General features: G+C 41.0%; 2 protein-coding genes across 2 annotated transcripts; both read left to right on the top strand.

Moving 5' to 3' along the window:
- Positions 1-1,656: 1,656 nt before the first annotated feature.
- abhd14a (abhydrolase domain containing 14A) lies at positions 1,657-5,552 on the top strand (the record flags this gene model as incomplete). The annotated part of the gene is made up of 4 exons (XM_079217813.1): positions 1,657-1,919; positions 2,050-2,165; positions 3,707-3,942; positions 4,702-5,552. 4 exons carry the CDS (start codon positions 1,657-1,659, stop codon positions 4,882-4,884), a joined length of 798 nt encoding a protein of 265 aa, XP_079073939.1. The 3' UTR covers positions 4,885-5,552.
- An 8,463-nt stretch (positions 5,553-14,015) lies between these two features.
- On the top strand, positions 14,016-21,950 carry LOC306736732 (aminoacylase-1-like). The gene is made up of 14 exons (XM_079218394.1): positions 14,016-14,149; positions 15,616-15,680; positions 15,810-15,914; positions 16,013-16,107; positions 16,276-16,352; positions 17,101-17,190; positions 18,346-18,402; positions 18,514-18,587; positions 18,702-18,751; positions 20,099-20,243; positions 20,383-20,451; positions 20,532-20,611; positions 21,214-21,274; positions 21,365-21,950. Exons 1-14 carry the CDS (start codon positions 14,023-14,025, stop codon positions 21,527-21,529), a joined length of 1,260 nt encoding a protein of 419 aa, XP_079074520.1. The 5' UTR covers positions 14,016-14,022; the 3' UTR covers positions 21,530-21,950.
- Positions 21,951-23,229: the final 1,279 nt, after the last annotated feature.

Below are 23,229 nucleotides of genomic sequence, written 5' to 3'. Positions count from 1 at the left end.
TTTGAATATTTCTGGGATGAATTTGCAGGGCTCTCAAGTTTTTAAGACAGGTAAGAGTGACATATCATCATCCTCCTCCTCCTCCTCCTCCTCCCCGCCGCCCGCGCCTCCGTCCATGCCGTATGCCCACAGACCAGCCCCCCTCCCCCCATATTATTATAAGCTTTATTTTCATTGGTTGCTGGATTACATTTCACCCAGATACGACAGATACGTTTTTCTGATTGGCTATTCGTGTAGCCCATTTCTTTTTTTTGATTGGCTGATGAGTGGCACCTCACGGCAAAACTCCAGGGGATTCGGGGGAGACGTGCTTGATTCCTCCATGGTGAGGGCAGCGCGACCAGGTCATGTTTGCGCGCTGCGGCACATTAAATAGCCCAGAGTTTTTTTTTCAGCGTGAGAAATACGATCTGTGGCGGGAGGGCGTGACTTAAGACCGAAATGCGTGACAGTCACGCTCAATGCGTGACACTTGAGAGCCCTGAATTTGGTACTTTCCAAAAATCTAAAGCAGGTTGATAATACGCTTTTCTGATAGCCTCAACAGAACATGACGTACACTGGTTAATGTTGTTGTGTGCAGCCAGAAATGGGCTCCGACGAGGAACAGACGACTTAAACCGTTTGTGTGACAGAGACCTATTCATCGGGATTCCCATGCATCCCTCGACTTTCTCGTGTGACATTACCTGTACCGCTTTTACTAGATAATTGATTCGACATTTTCTACCCAAGGAACATTGGACGTACAGGTAGTTTCTTGTCAGTAAAATGATGTCTACCTAGCGCCAAGCTAAGAAGTTCTCCTCTCAGTCACCAGAGCTAACGTTAGCTACACTGACCACCAGCATCGACCCAAAGCCGTTCTGCAACATTTCCCATCACGGGCAACCAGCAATGCAGATGACATGACGATAAAGCAGACAGCCTCGGCCTCGTCCACCCGTCAGTGAACGTGTCTCACAGTTATCTCCTCTGTCTTGGTAGGTTTTCCTCTGGTGCTGCATCCTTAATGTCTCCTTCAGCGTCTCACTGTTCAGAGATGTGACGTTAGCTACATTTATTCGTGAGCGAATGTTAGCCTATTTGCATATTTGAGCTAAATTACATTCGTCAGCTTACTTTATTTGCTCTGCTCTGTCTTCCGTCCTTCATCCGAGAGGATTAGCTTCCCACAGTATGTGTTGTTCTTGATCCACTTTGCACAGTCACTTCCAAAATAATGTTGAAATATGTTTAGTTATTTTGTTGTGTGCGCGTGTGTGTGTGTGTGTGTGTGTGTGTGTGTGTGTGTGTGTGTGTGTGTGTGTGTGCAATACTTTTACTCATCAAGTGAATTGTTGGCATCTGCAGATGTGGCAACATTAGTGTGCTGCACACAACTTGTATTCTTATTTCTCATATTAACAATGCAGTTGGTGAGTTAGTCGATGTGAATGGTGGTTAAAACTATGAAAAATTGTGAAGAATGTTTATATATATATATATATATATATATATATATAGGTTGAACCACAATGGTCTCGATAGATGGGGATTGCAGTTTCTGTATACACTACCAAACAATTAGAACTACTGTATGATCAGGATCCATATGATGGGCTCTCAGACAATGCACTCTATCTCTTTTTATAGATCGTTTGTCTTGACAAAATGAATTTCTTGCGTAATCGTCTTGTCGTTCTGGGCCTGGTGTTGTTGGCCACGTTACTGCTGTACCTGCTGCTGCCATCCATTCGCCAGGGCAGCATGGAGCCATCCCTAGAAGCTCAACGAATGGGGCTGATGGCCACCCCTCCTCCTCCAATTCCAACCATCAATGTGTCCATTCGCACTGGACAGCTACCCGGGGACCCTCCACTGTTCTTCAGAGAAGCTTTACCTGTTGATGGAGCTGGACGACAGATATTGCCAAGGTGATAAGTGGAGAGACCTGTTTAAAACATCTGAGCACATAACATGCCTAGTCCTTGTAATCATAACCAGTGAGGATGATATAATAAGTGCTGGCCTGCGATAAAATCCTAAAATTATTTATTTGTGCAGGCTGCAAGTGGTCCTTCTGCACGGCCAGGCCTTCACATCCAAAACCTGGGAGGAGCTCGGTACGATGGCACTACTGGCAACTAATGGATATCAGGCCTTAGCGATGGACCTTCCAGGTAGAACTTATTCTTATTGCACATTATCACTACTTTAGTGACTGAAATGAGGATATAACTTTAAACTGATTTCCACACATTATGTTTACAGTATTACATATAGTCTGATACACTAATGTACTACATTTAACAGATGAGTAGATTGACACATTAATAATACTTCTATAGTATTTTTATTCCTTATTTATATTGTAATTTATTCTATTCTATAGTTATGTTTATTGATTTATTTTTATTTTTTATTCTTGCTTTTTTTAAATTACATTTCCTCTTACTATGCTTATGGCATACACTAATACACTAAAGCAAATTACCTTGTGGGAATACCTACTTGGCAATTGATAGAAAAATTTACTCGACACCTTGAGGTAAAATCATAGATCAGGACATTTATTCTTTGCAAAGAGAAACAGTTACAGAAGTACACAACATGACATGTCAAATGCGTATCCTGAACTGCTTCCCGACAGTGAGAAGACTACCTTCTTAAATACATATGTTATCAATAGACAGAGGGCCCCATGACGCCGTCATGGCTCCATCATGAGTCCCTTCTTGTCTCTTGATTGATTGGCTGGTCAGGGCCGAAGTCACAAGACTGAAAACCATACTTAAACAAGAGACCTACTGATACATCAATCTCTTGTCACTATCAGCTGACAACGCCATAGATGTGTGAGCGTTAAAAACTGTGTGAGAGTTCAATCAGAAGTCACTGGCTTTATTACTAATACGACTGACTAATGTACCTTGCTAATGATCCTGAAGGTAACATAAAAAACATTACTAATCAAGCGAAAATAAGTTTTTCTTCTAACAGCAATAAGATTTTGATTATATTCATAATAAAGCCGAGCAGGTCACTGTTGGTATTTTTTAAAGAACATATTATTTATATTCATATAAATACAAGTTGTGTTGGTTTGACTTTGGTTTTCATGAGCTGATAGTGCACTCTTGTGGTTGAAAATCAGAACATGTTTTTACCTCATTGTTTTTCTTACATAGATTCTTACAGCATCTAACATGCCCTGTACAGACTATACATACTAAAATGATGTATTCTATTTGATGTTATTAATCTAATAACATAAATTCTAATAATCTTTATATAATCTTTCAATACATGAAAACCGACATAACTGTCGGTTTTCTTTGAGGCATAACTCTCATTGTGTGAGATTTATGCACTGGGTTTGCAGACCTTTTCACTTTTAGGTTGCTATGTGTGCTATGCTGTTGGAGCATGTGGCATTTTGTTGCAGTACAAGGCTTACATTTAGTTTGAGATTATAAACAGCAAAATAAGTATGTGGTTGAGTGACCTCAACCGATTACCAGCACTACACCCACATAAATCTAAGCGGCGATCTAATCAGCCAGAATAACACAACACGTGTTTATGTGCAGGGCTTTAACAAAGTCTGTAACAAGAAAGAAATTAATAATAAAAAAAAGGCGCAGTGAGTACACATTGAAAAGCACACCGGTGTTAATGGATGTTGATCTGAGCTAACACACATTTGTTCTTCTTCCCGGAGGTTATGGAAAATCGCCCGACTCTGAAGCTTTGAAGACTGATCAGAATCGAGTGGACCTCCTTTCAAGATTCATGGAGTCTTTGGGTGTCAGGGCAGCTGTGCTTCTGAGCCCCTCCATGAGTGGACATTACTCCATCCCCTTCCTCATGAAGAACAGCGCTCAGCTACAGGGATTCATTCCCATAGCACCAGTCGGTACACGAAGTTACACCGCACAGCAGTACCAAAATATTCAGGTGAGGGAGGTAAAGAGATAAAGATTGTGTGTATTCATATATTCAAGCAGAAACAACAGACATAATGGCATAATTAGTTCTGTTTTGCGAGTAGAAAAACTCTACTGGTGATGCTCATGACATTAGGAATAACTTTTCTGTTTTGGGTGAACTGTGTCTTTTAATGGGGAGTAAATTACATGAGGCATGACCAGATTAACTCACTAGAGCGCTTTGTGTAAGTGACATGTCTCTTCAAACACCCATTAAGTACAATGCTCTGCATTAATGGGCACTAACAAAAGGACGTTTTATTACATTTTTGCTAATACTACCTGAACATGCATGCATGGCGCTAATATATAACTACATGTTGCCAATTAGTGGCAACATGGTTTGTCGTAAAGGGTTTCTACATCAATCTTTTCAGGGCCGCAGCTAACAATTATTTTCAAAGTAGATCAGTCTGTCATTTATTTCCTCGATTTATTGTTTGATCTAATAAATGTCAGAAAAATGTCTCTCACCATTTCCTAAAAAGTCCAAAGTAACATTTTCACATTGCTTGTGTCGTCAAACTAACAAAGATATCTAACATAAGATAAGCAATATAGGCACACTTTTTATGCAATGGGTAAACAAGTGCCAAGTACAGTAGATTCCCCACCCATGTCAGTGGGTTTTGTATATCTTTACACAGCTGTATGCTGATATTGGTGTAAAAACATGTTTTCCTCTGTGTAGTTTCATAGTTTTCTCACTCCTCTGTGCTCTTTTTAGATTCCCACTCTCATTGTGTTTGGAGCCCTGGACACAAATCTGGGTGCCCAGTCCCACAAGAACCTCATACAGCTTCCACATCACTTTGTGCTTAAGCTTGAAGGAGCTCGCCATGCCTGCTACATGGACAAACCCAGAGAATTTCACCAAGGGCTGATCGACTTCCTCAGCAAACTGAAGTGAGATGTGTGTTTGAGGAAGAGGAGGTAAAAAGATGGAAACAAAAGAAAGAAGAGGAAATTGTCAGAGGAACACTAGTCCCCCGATCAATGGTGTAGTGTGGTGCCAATTTTGCTGAATGGTTCTAAGAGCTATGTTCTCATTTTATCATCACCTGAAGCAAGAACATTGGCATGGGAGTAGGTTTTGATACATGGAAATGGCCTCTAAAACCTTTTAATAACACAGTAGTTTAGATGTTTCAATTATGAAAATATTGTTTTTGTGTCACCCAAAAATACTAGTTCATCTCAGCTTCAGATTTGTATAGTGGTGAGTTTTGTTTCATGTCTCTCTTTGCATGTAAAAAACATGGAAAGCGTTTGCTTCACCGTTACCATTTTTGTAGGTGACATGTAGGTTGCTGTCAATATGCAAATGTAGCAGGTGCGTGTGTTTAAGTAGCTTCTGTTAGCTTCACATTTGACAAAAATATTTGTATATTATGATCTGGAAACCATTGCAGCTTCCAAGAAAACATGTGCGAGATAAAAAGAAACAGTGTTAAACAAGTTATACTGTAATAATAAAAGTAGAACCGATTTAAAAAAAAAATAGCTCACGTTTATTTATATATTGATGATCAAGTTATATGTAATATATTTGCAATAAGTTTGGACAATCATGCAGAAAACTACTTAAAATAAGACGTGTATATAAAATAAAAACAAAAATTGTGTATTTTGTGTCATTTGATAAAAATGCCATATTTGGGGAATTCAAGGTTATTTTGATGCATTTATATAATTCAAATGTTATTACACTGCTGACTTTTAAAAAACTTTGAGGAAAGTTTTTTGGAGTTTGAAACGCTGCAGAGCCCAGATGTCCTTAACTTTTTTTTCTATAGGTGCAAAGCGTTGAGTTCCCAAGGCAACCGTATATTTGACTTCTTATGCGCAATGTATGACAAAACATTTAGAAAGGAGCACGCACGGAGCAGGGAAAAATATAGAAACTAAATAAATATTTCAAACAAACACTGCCCACATTTAAGAACGTGCTGTTGAGGCAGGTGACCAGCAGGAGGTGTAGTGTCATGTTGGTAAACAGCAAGGCCTGCTCCATGTTCCACACTAGCAGTAAGAAACACATTCATTTTATGGTTACATTTTAACAGGCTTGGCCCTGACCTGGTCAGGGTTTAGGGGGAGTGCCTACTCCTTACGCCAGCCATGTAAGGAGGGCCCGTTTTAGAACCCTGAGGTTTTCCTCTCAGTTTGCTTTTGATTACTGTTTATAGAGACAATGACGGCTGTTAAAAAACCCATTCGTTTGGTATCTCCCCGTGGCCTACTATTTCATTGAGCCACGTGATCCACCAAACTGTTTCCTCTAATAGGAAAGGAAGATGAACTGTTTTACACACAGTGCAACCCAAACGATTACTTACATTTGTCTGGATCTGGAAACGAGGCAGAAACGTACTGGATTGTGTTCCCTGGTCAACGGCCTCGGCCCGGTCTTTACCTTGGTGTCTCGACAACCTGGAAGTCGTCTTCTTCTATTAAACGGGAGTCCCCATTGAGTAGATTTCTACACTCTTATTCCAGAGTATATTGGATTTATTTCAACAAGAGTAATTATACACACAGTACTATGACCAAGTCTTTCCTTCCTTGTGAGTCACCCCGCAGTACTAAGAAACAGTCAAAAGTAACATATATTAAAAGGTTATACATTTTAATACAGTAACCGAGTCTTTCCTTCCTTGTGGGACATCCCCGCAGTACTAAGAAACAGTTCAAAGTATCAAAGTGTAAGAAAGTCTCTGTTTGATTGCTCAAACAAAGTGGTTCAGTCTCAAGGACAGGGTCCGAGAAGAACTGCCGAAGTGCGCAGTTATCACATTATATACTGTATAGGCAAGTGCCATACAGATTTCGTGTCCTTGAAACATAGTGGGAGTAACTGAGTAACAGGTGCCTGTGGTCCCAAGATGCTCTGACCTTGGTCACACGCTCAATAGCGTGTTTGTGGTTAAAGCTGCAAAAATACAGATAAAAAAGATACAAAAGGGCCGCTACAAAGCAACAGGATATCATCTGTTATGACCTCATTCAGACCTGTGTCTTCTTTGTGATATACATATAAATGTAATAAAAAACAGGAATGTACTACAGCATATTAATGCAGCGTGATAGAAGACAATTTCAATCAAAACATTTATAGTCAATAAAGAAAAAATGAAAAAGAACTTAGAAAAGAAAATAACTCGTATTTTACATAACCCAATCCTCAACAACATGACAGAAATGGTAAGGGTTTTGTTGCTTTTAGTTGTTCACAATGGATGAATGGACAGTTATCAGCTTACTTTGACTGTCTTGACTTTGGAGCAGGTTGCTCGGAGATCGTCTTCAGGGGAGAAGACTCAGTGCAGCACCTCTTCATCATGGTCATCATGATGACAACATATACAATACAACTTAAACCAAATGTATATCCAGTAAAAGCCTTGAATCATCTATCAGGAGACCAAACTCTTTCCCCGTGGAAGAAAAATAAAATATAGATAAAGCTGTTCTCTGAGTAAATTCAGTATTAAAGGAGTGAATTACCTCTTAATGATGTGAGGGAAAATAGACCACTTGACAATTCCTGGAAAACATAACACTAACAATGTTAAATAGACGATGATGATGAATATATGATATGATACCCACACCCATAGTGTCATGGCCACAGAAGTAAAAGTATAGTTACACATGTATACTTTAAGCAGTGTATTTCAAGTGTATCCTGACAAAAATGCTGTATATTCATTATTTTAAAAAGCCCTCTTTATTTTCCAGTAGTTCGTCTCCATGGAAACTATTTGACCTTAATGATTATATCAAATACAAATATACAGAGATACACTCAAAGAAATATGTCTGCTTTGATATCTGGAGCGTTTTGTTGGCTCCACTGTACACGATCTTGGCTGCATTTTGGGAGAAGCAAGTGGGGGCGGATCACCAGACAAAACAGAGAATCTACACAACCCAAGGTGCTTTAACTAGTATTGAGTTAAGAGTCTGAATACTAGTGTTAAATAAATATTTCAGACTTTTACTTCATAATAAATTCCTCCATAGTTGTGCAGACATGGCATTGAAGGGAGGAGCTGTCTGCTGTGCTTTTGCAAGAGCTTGGTGCAGGACATTGAACCATCCATGTGGATGAGGAGGAGATGCTCAGGATCCAGGTTAGCCTCTGCTCCAGGTGTTGGCTTTCCTCTTTGTCCAAAACTCACAACAAATATGATCAATATAAAGCTTTTGCCCAAGATCGGTTAAAAAATTATATGTTTTTTTACCCACCGTCATTTTGATGATCCATTTTATACATTGTTGTCCTCATTTCCTCCTCTTGGGCTTTGTCTTATAGTGAGTCATCTTCCTCCTGACTGACCTTTAATGATTTTGACTGTGTCATTGTTTCCCCACTTTATCTTTGCCTTTCATGTCAGGAATTTAAAATGGTCCAAACAAAAGCTCACTTGCTGCTCTTGGAGTCCTTCAGCAATTAGCTGGCGCTCTTTTTCAGAATGATTCAGCAGATTTACCTTCGGTGTCTTGCTAAGGGACACATTAACACAATGCACATCACCTGCTGTTTGAAGTGAAGTAGCAGCTTGGCCCATGTGTGTTAAAAATCGTTTGACCACTGACCTTTGCATGTTTGATATGTTCGTCTTACTTGCTCTACTTGAGCTAGCTATGCAACATCTCAAACTGTAAAACTCAGGAGTTTACCATTATGCATCATATTCTTGAATATCATTCAGGAATATTGAAAAGGTATTTTGGTATTTAAAAGTATCCTTTTTAAATACCATAATAGCTATATGATGGAATTACATCTTGTTATTTTCAATGGTGACCCTTTTTTAGTTTGTTTAGTCGGGTCCAGTGGTGGAATGTAATATATGTAGTATTTACTCAAGTGCTGTAGTATTTGTGCTTCACTTGAGCATCTTATTTTCATGATACTTCATACTTCTACATCACTTTATATCAGAAGGACATATTGCACTTTCTACTGAACTGAAATTATTTTTTGGTAATTAAGGTTTTAATGCCAAAATATTTAATGTTTCCAGGTTCACGAATTTGAGGATGTATTGCTTTTCCTCATAAATAATTTCATAATTACATGGTTTTTCAAAAATGTAAAAGTTTGAGGTATTTGCTGTAAAAAATAAACATATATATATATATATATATATATATATATATATATATATATATATATATATATATATATATATATATATTGTGTTAATACTTCCACACCTTGTACTTAAATAATATATGCCTATATTCACGCCTGAATATAGTTTAAAAATTCAAACATTAGGCTCGTTCGAGATGAGCCAGTTCTGCGCAGAATTGATCGGCGGCGATCAGCACGCAATGCATGCCGGTTAGATTTGTGTCCGACTTGCTCCCGACTTGCTCTGACGTCATGCACACGTGGTCAACGATACTCTCACGAGACCAAGCCGGCTGTCGATTTCATTAGGCTCGTTCGTTAAAGCTAAGCCTCGCCTGGAATCCAGACGAGAGCAGGCGGCCACAGCAGGAGGCGTTGACAAAAAACTGCAATCAAGTCGGACAGTTGTCAGCTGTCAGCTGTGTATACGCAGGAAGTCACAGAAAAAAGTACTTCCTGTTAGTTCCGAACTTTTGTTTACTTGTAGTTTACAGATCACGTTTGGATTTATTATATGTGTTTATAAATATATATTTATGTAAAAATGAGTGTGTAGCTGCATCCTTTGGTCTTTTGATGTCTGCCTGTCTCCTCCAATGAATCGCCACCTTAACGTGGTGGAGGAGTTTGAGTGGCTCAGTGATCCTGGGAGCTATGTTGTCCGGGGCGTCAGCCCCTGGTAGGGTCTCCCAAGGCAAACAGGTCTCGGGGGAGAGCCCAGACTAAGAGCGGTTCAAAAAACCCTGATGATGTACGGCCCACGGAATGAAGCTACCTCGCCCGGACAAGGGAAACCGGGGCACCCTCCCGGAGCCAGACCCGGGAGGGGAGCTCGACGGCGAGCGTCTGGTGGCCGGGCTTTCACCCATGGGGCCCGGTCGGGCTCAGCCCGAAAAAAGATCATGGACCAGCAACCCTGTGGACTCACCACCCGCGGGGGGAAGCATCGGGGTCGGGTGCTATGCAGACCGGGCGGCGGGCCAGGCAGGAGACCTGGGCGAGCCGATCGCCGGCAGCATAGACTAGCTCTAGGGACGTGGAACGTCACCTCGCTAGCGGGGAAAGAGCCGGAGCTGGTGCAGGAGGTGGAGCGGTACCAGCTAGATTTAGTTGGGCTCACCTCCACGCACAGCATGGGCTCTGGAACCAAGCTCCTGGAGAAGGGTTGGACTTTGTCCTTTTCTGGAGTTGCCCAGGGTGAGAGGCGCCGGGCGGGAGTGGGGATACTCACGAGCCCCCGGCTGAGCGCTGCTATGTTGGAGTTTTCCCCGGAGAACTCCAACATAGCATCCAACATCGCCTCCCTGCGCCTACGGGTTGCAGGGAGTAAAGCTCTGACTGTTGTCTGTGCTTATGCACCGAACAGCAGTTCGGAGTATCCGGCCTTCTTGGAGTCGGTGGGAGGGGTCCTGGAAAGGGCGCCGCCTGCCGACTCCATAGTTCTCCTGGGAGACTTCAACGCTCACGTGGGCAATGACAGAGAAACCTGGCGGGGCATGATTGGGAGGAACGGCTTGCCCGATCTGAACCCGAATGGTGTTTTGTTGTTGGACCAGCTGCGATGGTCGCGGATGCTAAAACTCGGGCATGGGAGGAGTTCGGGGAGGCCATGGAGAAGGACTTTCGGTTGGCCTCAAGGAAGTTCTGGCAAACCATCCGACGGCTCAGGAAGGGAAAGCAGGGCCTACCCCAGGCTGTTCTCAGCGGGGGGGGGGGGAACTGCTGACCCGGACTGGGGACATCGTCGGGCGGTGGAAAGAGCACTTTGAGGAACTCCTAAACCCGGCTAACATGTCCCCCGGAGAGGGGGCAGCGCCGGAAGTCTTTGGGGTGGTTTCTCCCATATCCCTGGCAGAGGTCGCTAAGGTAGTCAAAAAGCTCCTTGGTGGCAAGGCGCCAGGGGTGGATGAGATCCGCCCTGAGATGCTGAAAGCACTGGACATTGTTGGGCTGTCTTGGTTGACACGCCTTTTCAGTGTCGCATGGGGGTCGGGAACAGTGCCCATGGACTGGCAGACCGGGGTGGTGGTTCCCATCTTCAAGAAGGGGGACCGGAGAGTGTGCTCAAACTATCGTGGCATCACACTGCTCAGCCTCCCGGGAAAAGCTTATGCCAGGGTGCTGGAAGGGAGGCTCCGACCGCTTGTCGAACCTCAGATTCAAGACGAGCAGTGCGGATTCCGTCCCGGTCGTGGAACAGTGGACCAGCTCTTTACCCTTGCAAGACTACTGGAGGGGTCCTGGGAGTTTGCCCAACCAGTCTACATGTGCTTTGTGGACTTGGAGAAGGCTTTCGACCGGGTCCCTCGGGGGTTTTTGTGGGGGGTGCTGCGGGAGTATGGGGTGCCGGACCCGTTGGCACGGGCTATCCGGTCTTTGTACGCCTGCAGTAGGAGCTGTGTTCGTATCCTCGGTAGTAAGTCAGACACGTTCCCGGTGGGTGTTGGCCTCCGCCAGGGCTGCCCTTTATCACCGGTCCTGTTCGTGACCTTCATGGACAGGATATCTAGGCGCAGCCAGGGGGCGGAGAGAATCCGGTTCGGGAGTCTCGGGATCGCCTCTCTGCTGTTTGCGGATGATGTGGTCCTGTTTGCCTCCTCGGATTGTGACCTCCAGCATTCACTGGGGCGTTTTGCAGCCGAGTGTGAAGCGGCAGGGATGAGAGTTAGCGCCTCCAAATCTGAGGCCATGGTGCTCTGCCGGAAACCGGTGGATTGCTCCCTCCAGGTGGGGACAAACTGCCTACCCCAAGCGAAGGAGTTCAAGTATCTCGGGGTCTTGTTCACGAGTGAGGGTAAGGTGGAGCGGGAGATCGACAGACGGATTGGTGCGGCTGCAGCAATAAAACAGGCGCTGTACCGGTCCGTCCTGGTGAAGAGGGAGCTGAGCTGGAAGGCGAAGCTCTCCATTTACTGGTCGGTCTATGATCCAACCCTCACCTATGGTCACGAACTCTGGGTCGTGACCGAAAGAACGAGATCTCGAATACAAGCGGCCGAAATGAGCTTCCTCCGCAGGGTGGCCGGGCTCACCCTTAGAGATAGGGTAAGGAGCTCGGACATCAGGAGGGAGCTTGGAGTCGAGTCGCTGCTCTTCGTGTCGAAAGGAGTCAGCTGAGGTGGTTCGGGCATCTAGTCAGGATGCCTCCTGGACGCCTCCCATTAGAGGTTTTCCAGGCACGTCCAACTGGTAGGAGACCCCGGGGAAGACCGAGGACACGCTGGAGGGATTGTATCTCCCGGCTGGCCTTGGAACGCCTCGGGATCCCCCAGAATGAGCTGGAAAGTGTTGCGGGTGAGAGGGAAGCCTGGGTCGGCCTGCTGAACCTGCTGCCACCGCGACCCGACCCTGGATAAGCGGCTGATAATGGATGGATGGATGTCTGCCTGTGAAATACATTGCTAGTAGTTTTGATGTGTATTGTATAAATACGATTTTGTATTATTAACCACACAAAAAATGTTTTTAGATCAAACATGAGACTAATAGTCAATAATCCAGCGTTAAGTATTCCAACTACACATAAAATACGAAATTTCTACAACACGTGGTGTTTGCTGTCAGATCTAAGAGCCAATCAGCTCTCTGATGTGGCGAGAGCAAGGCGCCAGGCCAAGCCAGGTGCACTGGGCCAAGCAGTCTGGGGAGAGCCACTGCAGCGCCAGCCTCTGAAATCGACGGTCGGCTTAGTCTCGTGAGAGTATCGTTGACCACGTGTGCATGACGTCAGACCAAGTCGGGAGCAAGTCGGACACAAATCTAACCGGCATGCATTGCGCGCCGATCGCCACCGATCGATTCTGCGCAGAACTGGCTCATCTCGAACGAGCCTAGAGTCAGTCGCCGCAGTTGCTCTCAAATGACTGCTTGGCCCAGTGCATGATGGGAAACGCCTGGCTCTCGCCACCTCAGAGAGCTGATTGGCTCTTAGATCTGACAGCAAACACCACGTGTTGTAGAACATCCTTATTTTATGTGTAGTTGTAGTACTTAACCCTCGATTATTGACTATTCGTCTCATGTTTAATCTAAAAACACATCTTGTGTGGTTGATAATACAAACTGGTGTATTTTCATAACACATATCTAAACCAGTAGTAATGTATTTCACAGGCAGACATACTAATACCAAAGGATGCAGCTACACAGTAATTTCTACATAAATATATATATATATATATATATATATATATATATATATATATATTTATAAACACATATAATAAATCCAAACGTGATCCGTAAACTACAAGTAAACAAAAGTTCGGAACTAACAGGAAGTACTTTTTTCCGTGACTTCCTGTGTATATTTTGAAGGCAGCTGACAACTGTCCGACTTGATTGCAGTTTTTTGTCAACGCCTCCTGCTGCGGCCGCCTGCTCTCGTCTGGATTCCAGGCGAGGCGCAGCTCTAACGAACGAGCCTAATGAACAGGTGTTTTATTCCGGCGACCGGTCTTTTATGTTGAAGGGCAGAAACAGGCTGAGTCCGCATCGGTCAGACGACAAGTGAACTGCACAGGGTAAGTATTGTGACAACTTTAGCAACACAGATTTAATGCATCTACCTTTCTTGCTGTTCTGTAATTCAGCTTTACTACCAGAAGGTTTGACCAGTTGGCTAACATAACGTTTGAGGTGCATGCGTATCATCTTCTACAACTAACGGTTAGCTAAACATAGAATAATAAATTAAGCAGTTGCACGGCTAGCTAGCTTAAATTAAAAACAAACCTCCTCTCAGCTTCATCAGACAGCTAAGGGTCATGTCCCGTGCTGCTGGCCCGGGAAGTGAAACCAGCTATAGGTTAGCTGAGTTAACTACACGATATAACATGTTGGTTATTGTGTATATTGTAATATGTCGTCGTGTGTCCTCAGAACGAGAAAATAAATCGCACCATGCTGCCTGACAAGGATGGTCCAGGTGTCGGAGGCGGACTCGGCTCCCCTGGAGGAGAGGACCTCTCTGTGAGTCTGTTCAGAGAGTACCTCCGTGTCAAAACGGTCCACCCAGACCCGGATTATGGTGAGACGTCTTCATCACAAGACTCCGATATTAAACTGTGCTTGTTGGACATGTCTCTTTGTGGATTGTTGTCATGTGGGATCAGTCAAAACTGCTGTTTACACTTTTTAACGTTTTACAATCATTCTCATATCATATCACATACACACCCATAGTTATTTTGTAAACATGTTTAAAAGACATGTTTAATAGTAAAATAAAAAACAAGTAATACAAATAAACAGTAAAGCATCCACAATAGCAGATACAGACACAGACACATACACATACATACACATACAGAATAAAACGTATTTTAAAAAGTATTTATATTGCACTAGTTGAAGTGATTTAAGCCCCGCATGGACCTTTTTGGTCCTTTTTTTAAATTTTAATTAAACTGTGTAAAACATTACAATAATCATGAATAAATATATTGATGCTACACATCAAATTAAACAAGAGAACCTGGGCTACAATAATTAGTCAGCCATTTCAGCCAACACAACTCAAACACCAACTAAAATAATTATTAAAATAAAATAGTTATAATTTTGTCACGAGTCAGCCCACTCTGCATGTTTCCGGAACTAGCAGCCCGTAGCTTGGTGCTATCAGACAAAGACAAATAGCAAAAAGCAAGACAATTCCACACAGATTCCAAATCTATTCACCAAATCCCTCTGCTGCAAAGCATCACCGAGATACGAACCAAAGAACACAGCAACATAAATTGCTGAGTCAGCACATTTTGAAACTTTATTTTTTTTTGTTGAAAAAATGCATTTCCCCCAGTAAATCCACACTGATACAAGTTTATTTAACACCATAAGTCATATGAAAGTGAAATATAAGGTTTGCTACATGAAAAAATTCAAATGTCACAGATATATATATATACATATACTGAATAATAGAAAGGAAAATAATAACAAATTGGCTCGTTGCACACTTGATTTTTGCCTCAATATATATATATATATATATATATATATATATATATATATATATATATATATATATATATATATATATATATTGTATAGTTGTGACACCACAACAGTACGGAAATCCTGACAAGACGTTTAAGGGCACAGTTTCTGAATATGGGCTTTTTGTTTTTCTCCATGAAGTTACCGTTTCAATGCTTTATATAGTCCTTAGACCTTTATCACAAAATAAAATCTCAGTTTTTGTAATATGGGACTTTTTAAATACTCGCCGATATGTATGAAGTTCGTCTTGAGTCAGAGTAGTGAGGGTTAAGGAGAGTTTCTTCTCACCTGGTTGCATCCACACACTAATCTGAAAGTGGTTAGGTAATAAGAGAAAGCTTTTGGTTTACTGCGACTGTACCAGAGTCCGACACTACTGCCACAGCTAGCAGCAGCAGCAGGAGGCATTATGACTGTCTACTGTTCTGAGAGGTTTTACACAAGTATTAATATTTAAACAGATTGTTCTGCTATCTGTTTATTCATTTATAGATGCTGCTCTTCGTTTCCTGGACAGAATAGCAGAGGAGCTTGAGCTACCTATGAGAAAGATTGAGGTGTGTGTCTGTGTATAATATGATGTTATAATTTACGTAGCACACATTTGTGTAGACTGTTGAAATAAAAAAAATGGGTAATACTTCTTCTGAAAGGAAACACTTATCTGTTGTTCTCTCTCCCTGTAGGTTTGTCCAGGCAGAGTTGTGACGATCATGACATGGGAAGGGACCAACCCAACCTTGAAATCCCTTTTACTGAACTCCCACACAGATGTCGTACCTGTTTTTCAGGTATGGCGTCTGTCTCTGTTCATGATGTTACAATCCTGTTATATGTAATAGACGTGAAAAAAAAAAAAAAATGGATTTGATATCAATCTCTTCTCCAGGAACATTGGAAACACGATGCTTTCAGTGCTTTCAAAGATGCAGAGGGCAACATTTTTGCTCGGGGATCACAGGACATGAAATGTGTAACTATACAGTGGGTATAACAGGATTTGTACTTTAGTGTTGTTTTGATCTTCATTTTATTATGTTCAGTGAGAATCACTTGTTGTAACACCCGCTCTCTCAACCTGCATACTGTCAGTCCAAACTCCATTTCTTATTTGTGTCCTAACTCTGTGGTGTTTTCTTTTGTTTTCTGTAGGTACATCCAGGCTGTCCGAAGACTGAAGGAAGAGGGACAGAAACTGATGCGCACTGTGCACTTGATGTTTGTTCCTGGTAATATATTTGATAGCTGCTCTCCTCTATTTGTAGTTTGTTGTCAAAGCATTCACACACCATTGGTCCAACCACACAGGTGTTTTCCCTTGTATTAGATTAGACTTCTCCAGTGAAGACAGGCATGGTATGTTCAGACTGTGCTTGATAACCATCTTCCTCTTTCTCCTTGTAGCTTGTTTACACCTGTTAAGTTGAACCATTGTGTTAAATATAATTCCCCTGCAGTCAGCTCTAAAATTCTTTTACCTGATTTCATGGTTGTGATGCTGGCAATGAATACATATTGATCAGAGCGATTATAAACTAAACAGTGAATGAGAGCGAAACTACAATTTGTTGCCTTGTAGTGTGATAAGGTATATCATGGATATCAAACATGCTCGAGAAAGGACTTTCTCCATGCTCATGAATGTGATATCTCAGGAACGTCTGGAGCGTATTCCTTCAAATATGGCACAAACGACGACCTGGATTAATTTGTGTGGTCAAGATGACATTTTACAACTTGTAAGAATCGGCAAAGACAGTGAATTACCTTTTTTTTAATTTTAGTTTCATCCACTACAGCCATATTAGTGATTAATAGCCTAAATTGCTTATGAGGCTGTTGGTACTTGTAGTATTATTTTGTCTATTTACCATGTAAAGCCTTTGTTTCAAGTCAGCAAAACTATTTCCTTGCCAACTTTGAGCCTTTTGGCAACTAGAAATATGGAAACTAAAATGAAAACGTCTTTCTTTTTAGATGAAGAAGTTGGAGGTCACAAGGGAATGGAAACATTTGTGAAGCACCCGGAGTTCCAAAAATTGAACATTGGCTTTGCGCTGGATGAAGGTAAATATATAGCTGTTTGCAACATCTTCTTTCAAAAGTTAATAAATAAGAACCTGACCACTGTAGGTCACTCAGTTAAAAATTGAAACCAGGTTTAATTATACCGTGCCCACGTAAAACTCAGTTTTCTGTTTAGTTGGCAGCTGTCTGTTTTTAAAATGGTATATCTTGGCACCACAAACATTCCTACCAATAATATATATATGTATCACTCTCGATCTTTCTGCAAGATACTGTATTAAACTGCATGTTACTATAGCAACGATTTTTTTTTTCATGCTACATTACCAGTAAGTTTGAGGGGAAAATAAGCTGACTGAGCACAAATAAACTTTAGAAAATAGATGGTATTTAAATTCATCCTCCCTTTTTTTCCTCTTTGTTTCGACTGTTTGTTGTAATGCCCTCAAAGGGGAAATTCAGAGACAGAAACATCACTTAATGTTGCATCTTTAACATTGATCTTATTCCCAAGTCAAGACATCTAGTCAGAAATCATTTATAAATACTGACTAAACTAGAGCTGGATGATATTGCCATATAACTATATCTATATAACCATAGATGTCATATTTGATTTAATTATGATAAACATAATAACCTTTTTTTGTCTACAGACATGTATTAGATTTTGGATTTGACTGAGAACATTGCAGGTCATGGTCAGCATCTTGACCCCTCTGGAGCCCCATAATAATCTTTCTTTTAGAAGTGACGCTAATATTTCCTTGAGAGGTCCCTTGTGATGTTTGGCCTAGTTAATTGCAATATGACCAGATAAACCCTTTGTGAGGAAATTGGATGGTTAAAAGTTGTGGCTAGATCTCTTTGAAAAAATTCTGCAATAGGAATACATGTAGGTCTGTTTGGCAGTCCCCAATGGCTGAGCCCGCATAGTGGTGTTTGATACAGAGCCAGCAACCAAATATTTAGATAATACATGTTACCCACTGTGCCAAATTACCCTGATTGATTTTGAAGCAAATGTGTGCTGAAATGCAGCTGCTGCTTTGGAGGTTCATAAACCTTCCTTTGGTGTAGTTGCTCATTTGTACATCATCAATTTCTATCCTTTGCCCCACAGTTTGTTGTTTTAATAGTTATTGTTATGCACTAGACTTACAGTATGTTCACAGTGTTTTATTTGTTCTGTAGGTCTGGCAAACCCTGGCGAGGCCTTCACTGTGTTTTACGGAGAGAGGAACCCCTGGTGTGAGTATAAAATACATACCTAAAAAGAATCCACCATTTTATCAGATTACAGGGTTTTATGAGGACGATAAAGTCGTGCTTGAGTCAAGCAGAATTACTTCTTCTTTCCAGGGATTACAGTCCACTGCCCAGGCAGTCCAGGTCATGGGTCCAGGTTTGTGGAGAACACTGCTGCTGAGAAGCTGGTAAGTTTCCACGCCATGCAACCAGATAATAAAACCGTTTTATGAATCATAAAAACATTTTGTACAAAGACTGGGAAAGGCCACGTCAGTGACATACTGCCTTATTCTTCTCAGCGCCAAGTCATAAACTCCTTCCTGAACTTCAGAGAGAAGGAGAAACACAGGTGAGATGGATCCGTTTACATCTTGTACAGGATGTTTATGGAAAGACATTTTCTCTTTAATTACAAGCTCATTTATAACACTTGATCTGCTTTGAGCAGTTATTCCCCAAATTTGAGATTTGAGGCTTGATTTCCTACAGGAAGTCCTGGTATGAAAGTCCTGCTTTGCTGCTTTTCATACAGTAGATACAAATACTATGTTGAAGGCATCGCTTCATATCAAGACAAGTTCAATTAGTTGATATAGCCCTGTATCACAGATTTACAATCTGTACAGCATATGACGTCCCCTGTCCATGGTCTCTCGCAGCCGATTAAAGGAAAAACAAAAGGCTTTTTAACGGCGGGAAATATGGAAGAAACCTCAAGAAAACGGAGAAGGGATCCCTCTGCAGTAGATATCATGTTACAGTATAAGCAACAACATTATAACATAGACAATCCATACGACAACACTGATACAGCAGTGCTTGTGGGACACAAACAACAAGGGTTATTGTAGCTTCAAGTTAATATTATTATTGTCATCGGCAGGACTACTAGGCTGAGTTAATACAGTGACACTGAGACTGACCCTCATGACTAATTTAAAGTCAAGACAAATGGATGAGTTTGGAGTTTGAGGCTTCCACAGAATCGGACTGCCCTGGAAAGATGTATGGAACTTTTATTACCAGTAGAAATTAAAGCCCTGTAAATTATTCAGTTAATGTTTTTTTTTGCACAGGTGGCAGATCATTGTCACAGTCCATAAATAAGGACTTCTGAAATTCTTCAGCTTTAAACATAAATGTGGTATTTTGCATGTCCACATAGTTAATTAAAACATCTCAGTGGGAAAACTGCCTTTGAATTTATGAAAACAACTAACTGAAATACCAGTTTTAGAACATTTTCCTCTGTATTCCTGTAATCATTAGTACCAAATTTCATAATTATCTGCAGGAAGTTTTCAAGGGAATTATTACAAAAGCATGGGCATGTAATGTAAGACATTTCATGAATCTGGCCCCTGGTCAAAATGCTAATCAGCCATTATGTGTTGTGTTTGTGTCCCAGAGACATAAATTAATATGAACAGAAATATTGAGTTGCCAATTAGTTCTTTCGTACAAAGAATTTTGATGTAAGCAGATTTCTTTGATTAAAGTCAAGTTCATTTTCAGTGTTGGCCTTTCAAAAATGCAATTCTACTTTATATTTCATTGCTGTGTGTGTGTGTGTGTGTGTGTGTGTGTGTGTGTGTGTGTGTGTGTGTGTGTGTGTGTGTGTGTGTGTGTGTGTGTGTGTGTGTGTGTGTGTGTGTGTGTGTGTGTGTGTGTGCGTGCGTGCGTGTGTATATTTCAGGCTAAATACCAGTGAGTGTTTCACGCTTGGTGATGTCACCACAGTCAATATGACCATGGTCAAAGGAGGCGTGGCCTACAACGTCATCCCAGCTGATATGGACGTCAGTTTTGACCTAAGAATTCCGCCTAAAGTAAATCTACAGGTGTGTATGTCTGTATGGGCGGGTTTGTGTTTGTCTGTGTTACTCATGTCGACATGCAGCCATCTGATCTACAGGCAGATGTGTCGGTACGAAATGACCTCCAGCTCAATGATAACTCCAATTATTATTATCCTTGCAGGAGTTTGAAAGGCAGATCAAAGAGTGGTGTAAAGAAGCAGGAGAAGATGTCACTTACACATTTGCTCAGGTCAGTGCAGTACAGTTGTCAAAGTGTTGTTGCCTTGCTCCTGTTGTCAAATAGATTAAATTAGCTGTCATCCATTGCAGAAACATATGCACCAAAAAGTGACTTCTACTGCGGAGAATGATCCTTGGTGGAGCGCTTTCAGTGCAGCTTGCAAGGCAATGTGAGTACACTGTACACACTAATGCACAATCTGTATGTGATTCCAGTATTTATTTTGCAAGTTACTGTGCAGGTAAATACAAGGCTGATGTTGTGTAAAGAACTTAGTTAAGAAGAACTTAATTAAACTATTTTATTTTATTGTATTCACTTGATAAAAGTGAGTAAAAGCTACTGGGACAATTTAAACCTCAATTAAGATTTTTGTGATTTTTTTTTTTTTTTTTTTGTGTGTATTTTTTGCTTCTGCAACCCTTTTATTGCATTCGCTCCATGAGGTTTCACACCTCAATTGCAAATATTCCCAACGTTTCCCACAATCCTCTTGTTTAGAAATAACAGCATTGACAGTCCCTGTCTACACTTGCTTGTCTCAGCATCTGAAGAAAAGTGTATTTTTATTTTTACAGTTACTATGTATTCTACTGAAAATGTGTATAGGACCTATTGGTCATGCCTGTCTAACAGACTGTGGCACTTTTAGGATATGTTTTGGAAATGTTTACCCAGATAATAATAGCTGACAAAACCATGAAGGACTAGGACTGTAAATAATCTGTCCTTGTATGTATCATAAAACCTTTGTCAATATCTCCTCTGTAGGAATTTACCTCTGGAAAAGGAGATATTTCCAGCTGCCACAGATAGCCGTTTTATCCGAGCAGTGAGTATAAATTCATTAAATCTGACTTTCCATTCTTTAATTTAGCTATTCCACTCCTTCAGTTCTGTTTGCTTTGTTTGTTGCATCTAGGTGGGTATCCCTGCTATCGGCTTTTCTCCAATGAACCGGACACCAATCCTGCTGCACGATCACAACGAGTATCTGAATGAGCGAGTCTTCCTGAAAGGCATCAGCGTGTTCGAGAAGCTCATCTCAGCTCTTGCCAGTGTTCCTGCCTTTCCTGATGAGGCTTAGACATGTCTTAATTGTAATCCTCTCTAAAAAAATGTATTTCACTGATGATCTGAATATTTAACTTGAACATTTTGCAGAGATTACCAAAGAATAATAACATGTGTATCATAAAGCCAAACAGAGCACTTAGCCTTTGGTACTATTGATTTTATTGTTTTTGATGATTCTCAGGATATAGGCACAGTGAGCTTTGCATTACTCAGTACTGCAGCAGTTTTTTTTTTAACAACATAATGTATGTCAACATAATGCTACATCACCTGTTGTGTATACAATGTTTTCCTTATGGAAAAAGCAACTTACTAAAATGTGAAGATGACTTTGATTAACTCTTTGATCAAACATTATTTAATTGACACTTTTTAAATTTAGCTTGATTTATGATTCCACAGCTATAATTTTATTTAATAAACTGGAATTTAACTAATGTATTCGTTAATTTATGTCATGGTCATATTTGTCTTTTGCCACACTGAATGAGCAGCAGGATTAGAGCTGTATGGAGAAAAATTCTGACTGCCTACGGCAAAGGCATTTAACCCTCCAAACAACCATCTGCTTCTAGGTCAGACAATACAATGTACCATAACTACATCAATAAGAAATCCAAAAATCACTTTATATATATATATATATTCTCATTTAACAGATGAATAAACATAAACACTCATACACATATTCATCATAATTTATGTTGAGTAAGTAAGTTCCCCCTTACTTTTTTTCTAGCATCATCATTATTTGACCCACATTTTAATTTCTCTAACAGGGCTGTATATTCAAAGTCCTGCAAAACTAATAACATTCCCATCAGCCTCAGCTGTAGCCTACTTTTAGTACCATTTAGCAAATGTTAGCATGCGTACACGTTAAACTATTTTAAACTTGGAAACATACTAAACATCAGCATGCCAGCATTTTGAGCGTTTTAGCATTTTGATGTTAGCATTTAGCTTCAAGCACTGCTATGCCTCCAGTTTCACAGTCTCTAGAATTTACTATATTATTGTCTGTGTCTTGTTGTCATATATTAATACAATCAAATATCTCATTCAGTAGAATAATACATTTCTTATTGATCTGACAGATAAACCCAAATAATGGTATTTTATCATCTATTAGAACAGTGGTTCTCAAACTTTTTTTGTCACGCCCCACTTTGGAGGAAGAACAATGTTCTTTCCCCACCGCCCCAACAAAAAGTCGATCTCCATGAGATAGGCTTTTTTGCTGTTTTTGTTTTGGCAAAACGCCAAGAATTGGCGAGTCGCCAAGAATCTTGGCCGTCGCACATGCACAAGCGTAACCTGTTAACGCCGTAACGTAAACATTTCCACGAAAGTATAGGCATTTCACCATGTATTTATTAATGAGGTTTTATGTCCGTGTACTTTGTACTTTTGAACTATGTGAAAATCTAATGTAGCTCATGGGGAGTGTTCGTCCTGAAACCACAAGGTAGCCGATTTGATCCCTGTTCTCCCCATATAATAGTTGGCATGACGAAGTGTCCTTGAGCAAGACACTGAACCCCGGCTGCTTCACAGCAGCACACTGCTCCTTAATTACTAAGGATGGGTCAAATGCAGAGAATAATTTCCCCACTGTGAGATTAATAAAGGATTCTGAAAGAACATTTTTAAAAAAGAAGCACCCCATCTATAATACCTCCGCGCCCCACTAGAGGGTCGCGCCCCACA

Source organism: Taurulus bubalis (genome assembly GCF_910589615.1).
Source record: "Taurulus bubalis genome assembly, chromosome: 5".
In the NCBI taxonomy this organism is placed as follows: Eukaryota; Metazoa; Chordata; class Actinopteri; order Perciformes; family Cottidae; genus Taurulus; species Taurulus bubalis.
The sequence above is the reverse complement of the archived record's forward strand: the minus strand, read 5'-3'. Positions and strand labels throughout refer to the sequence as shown.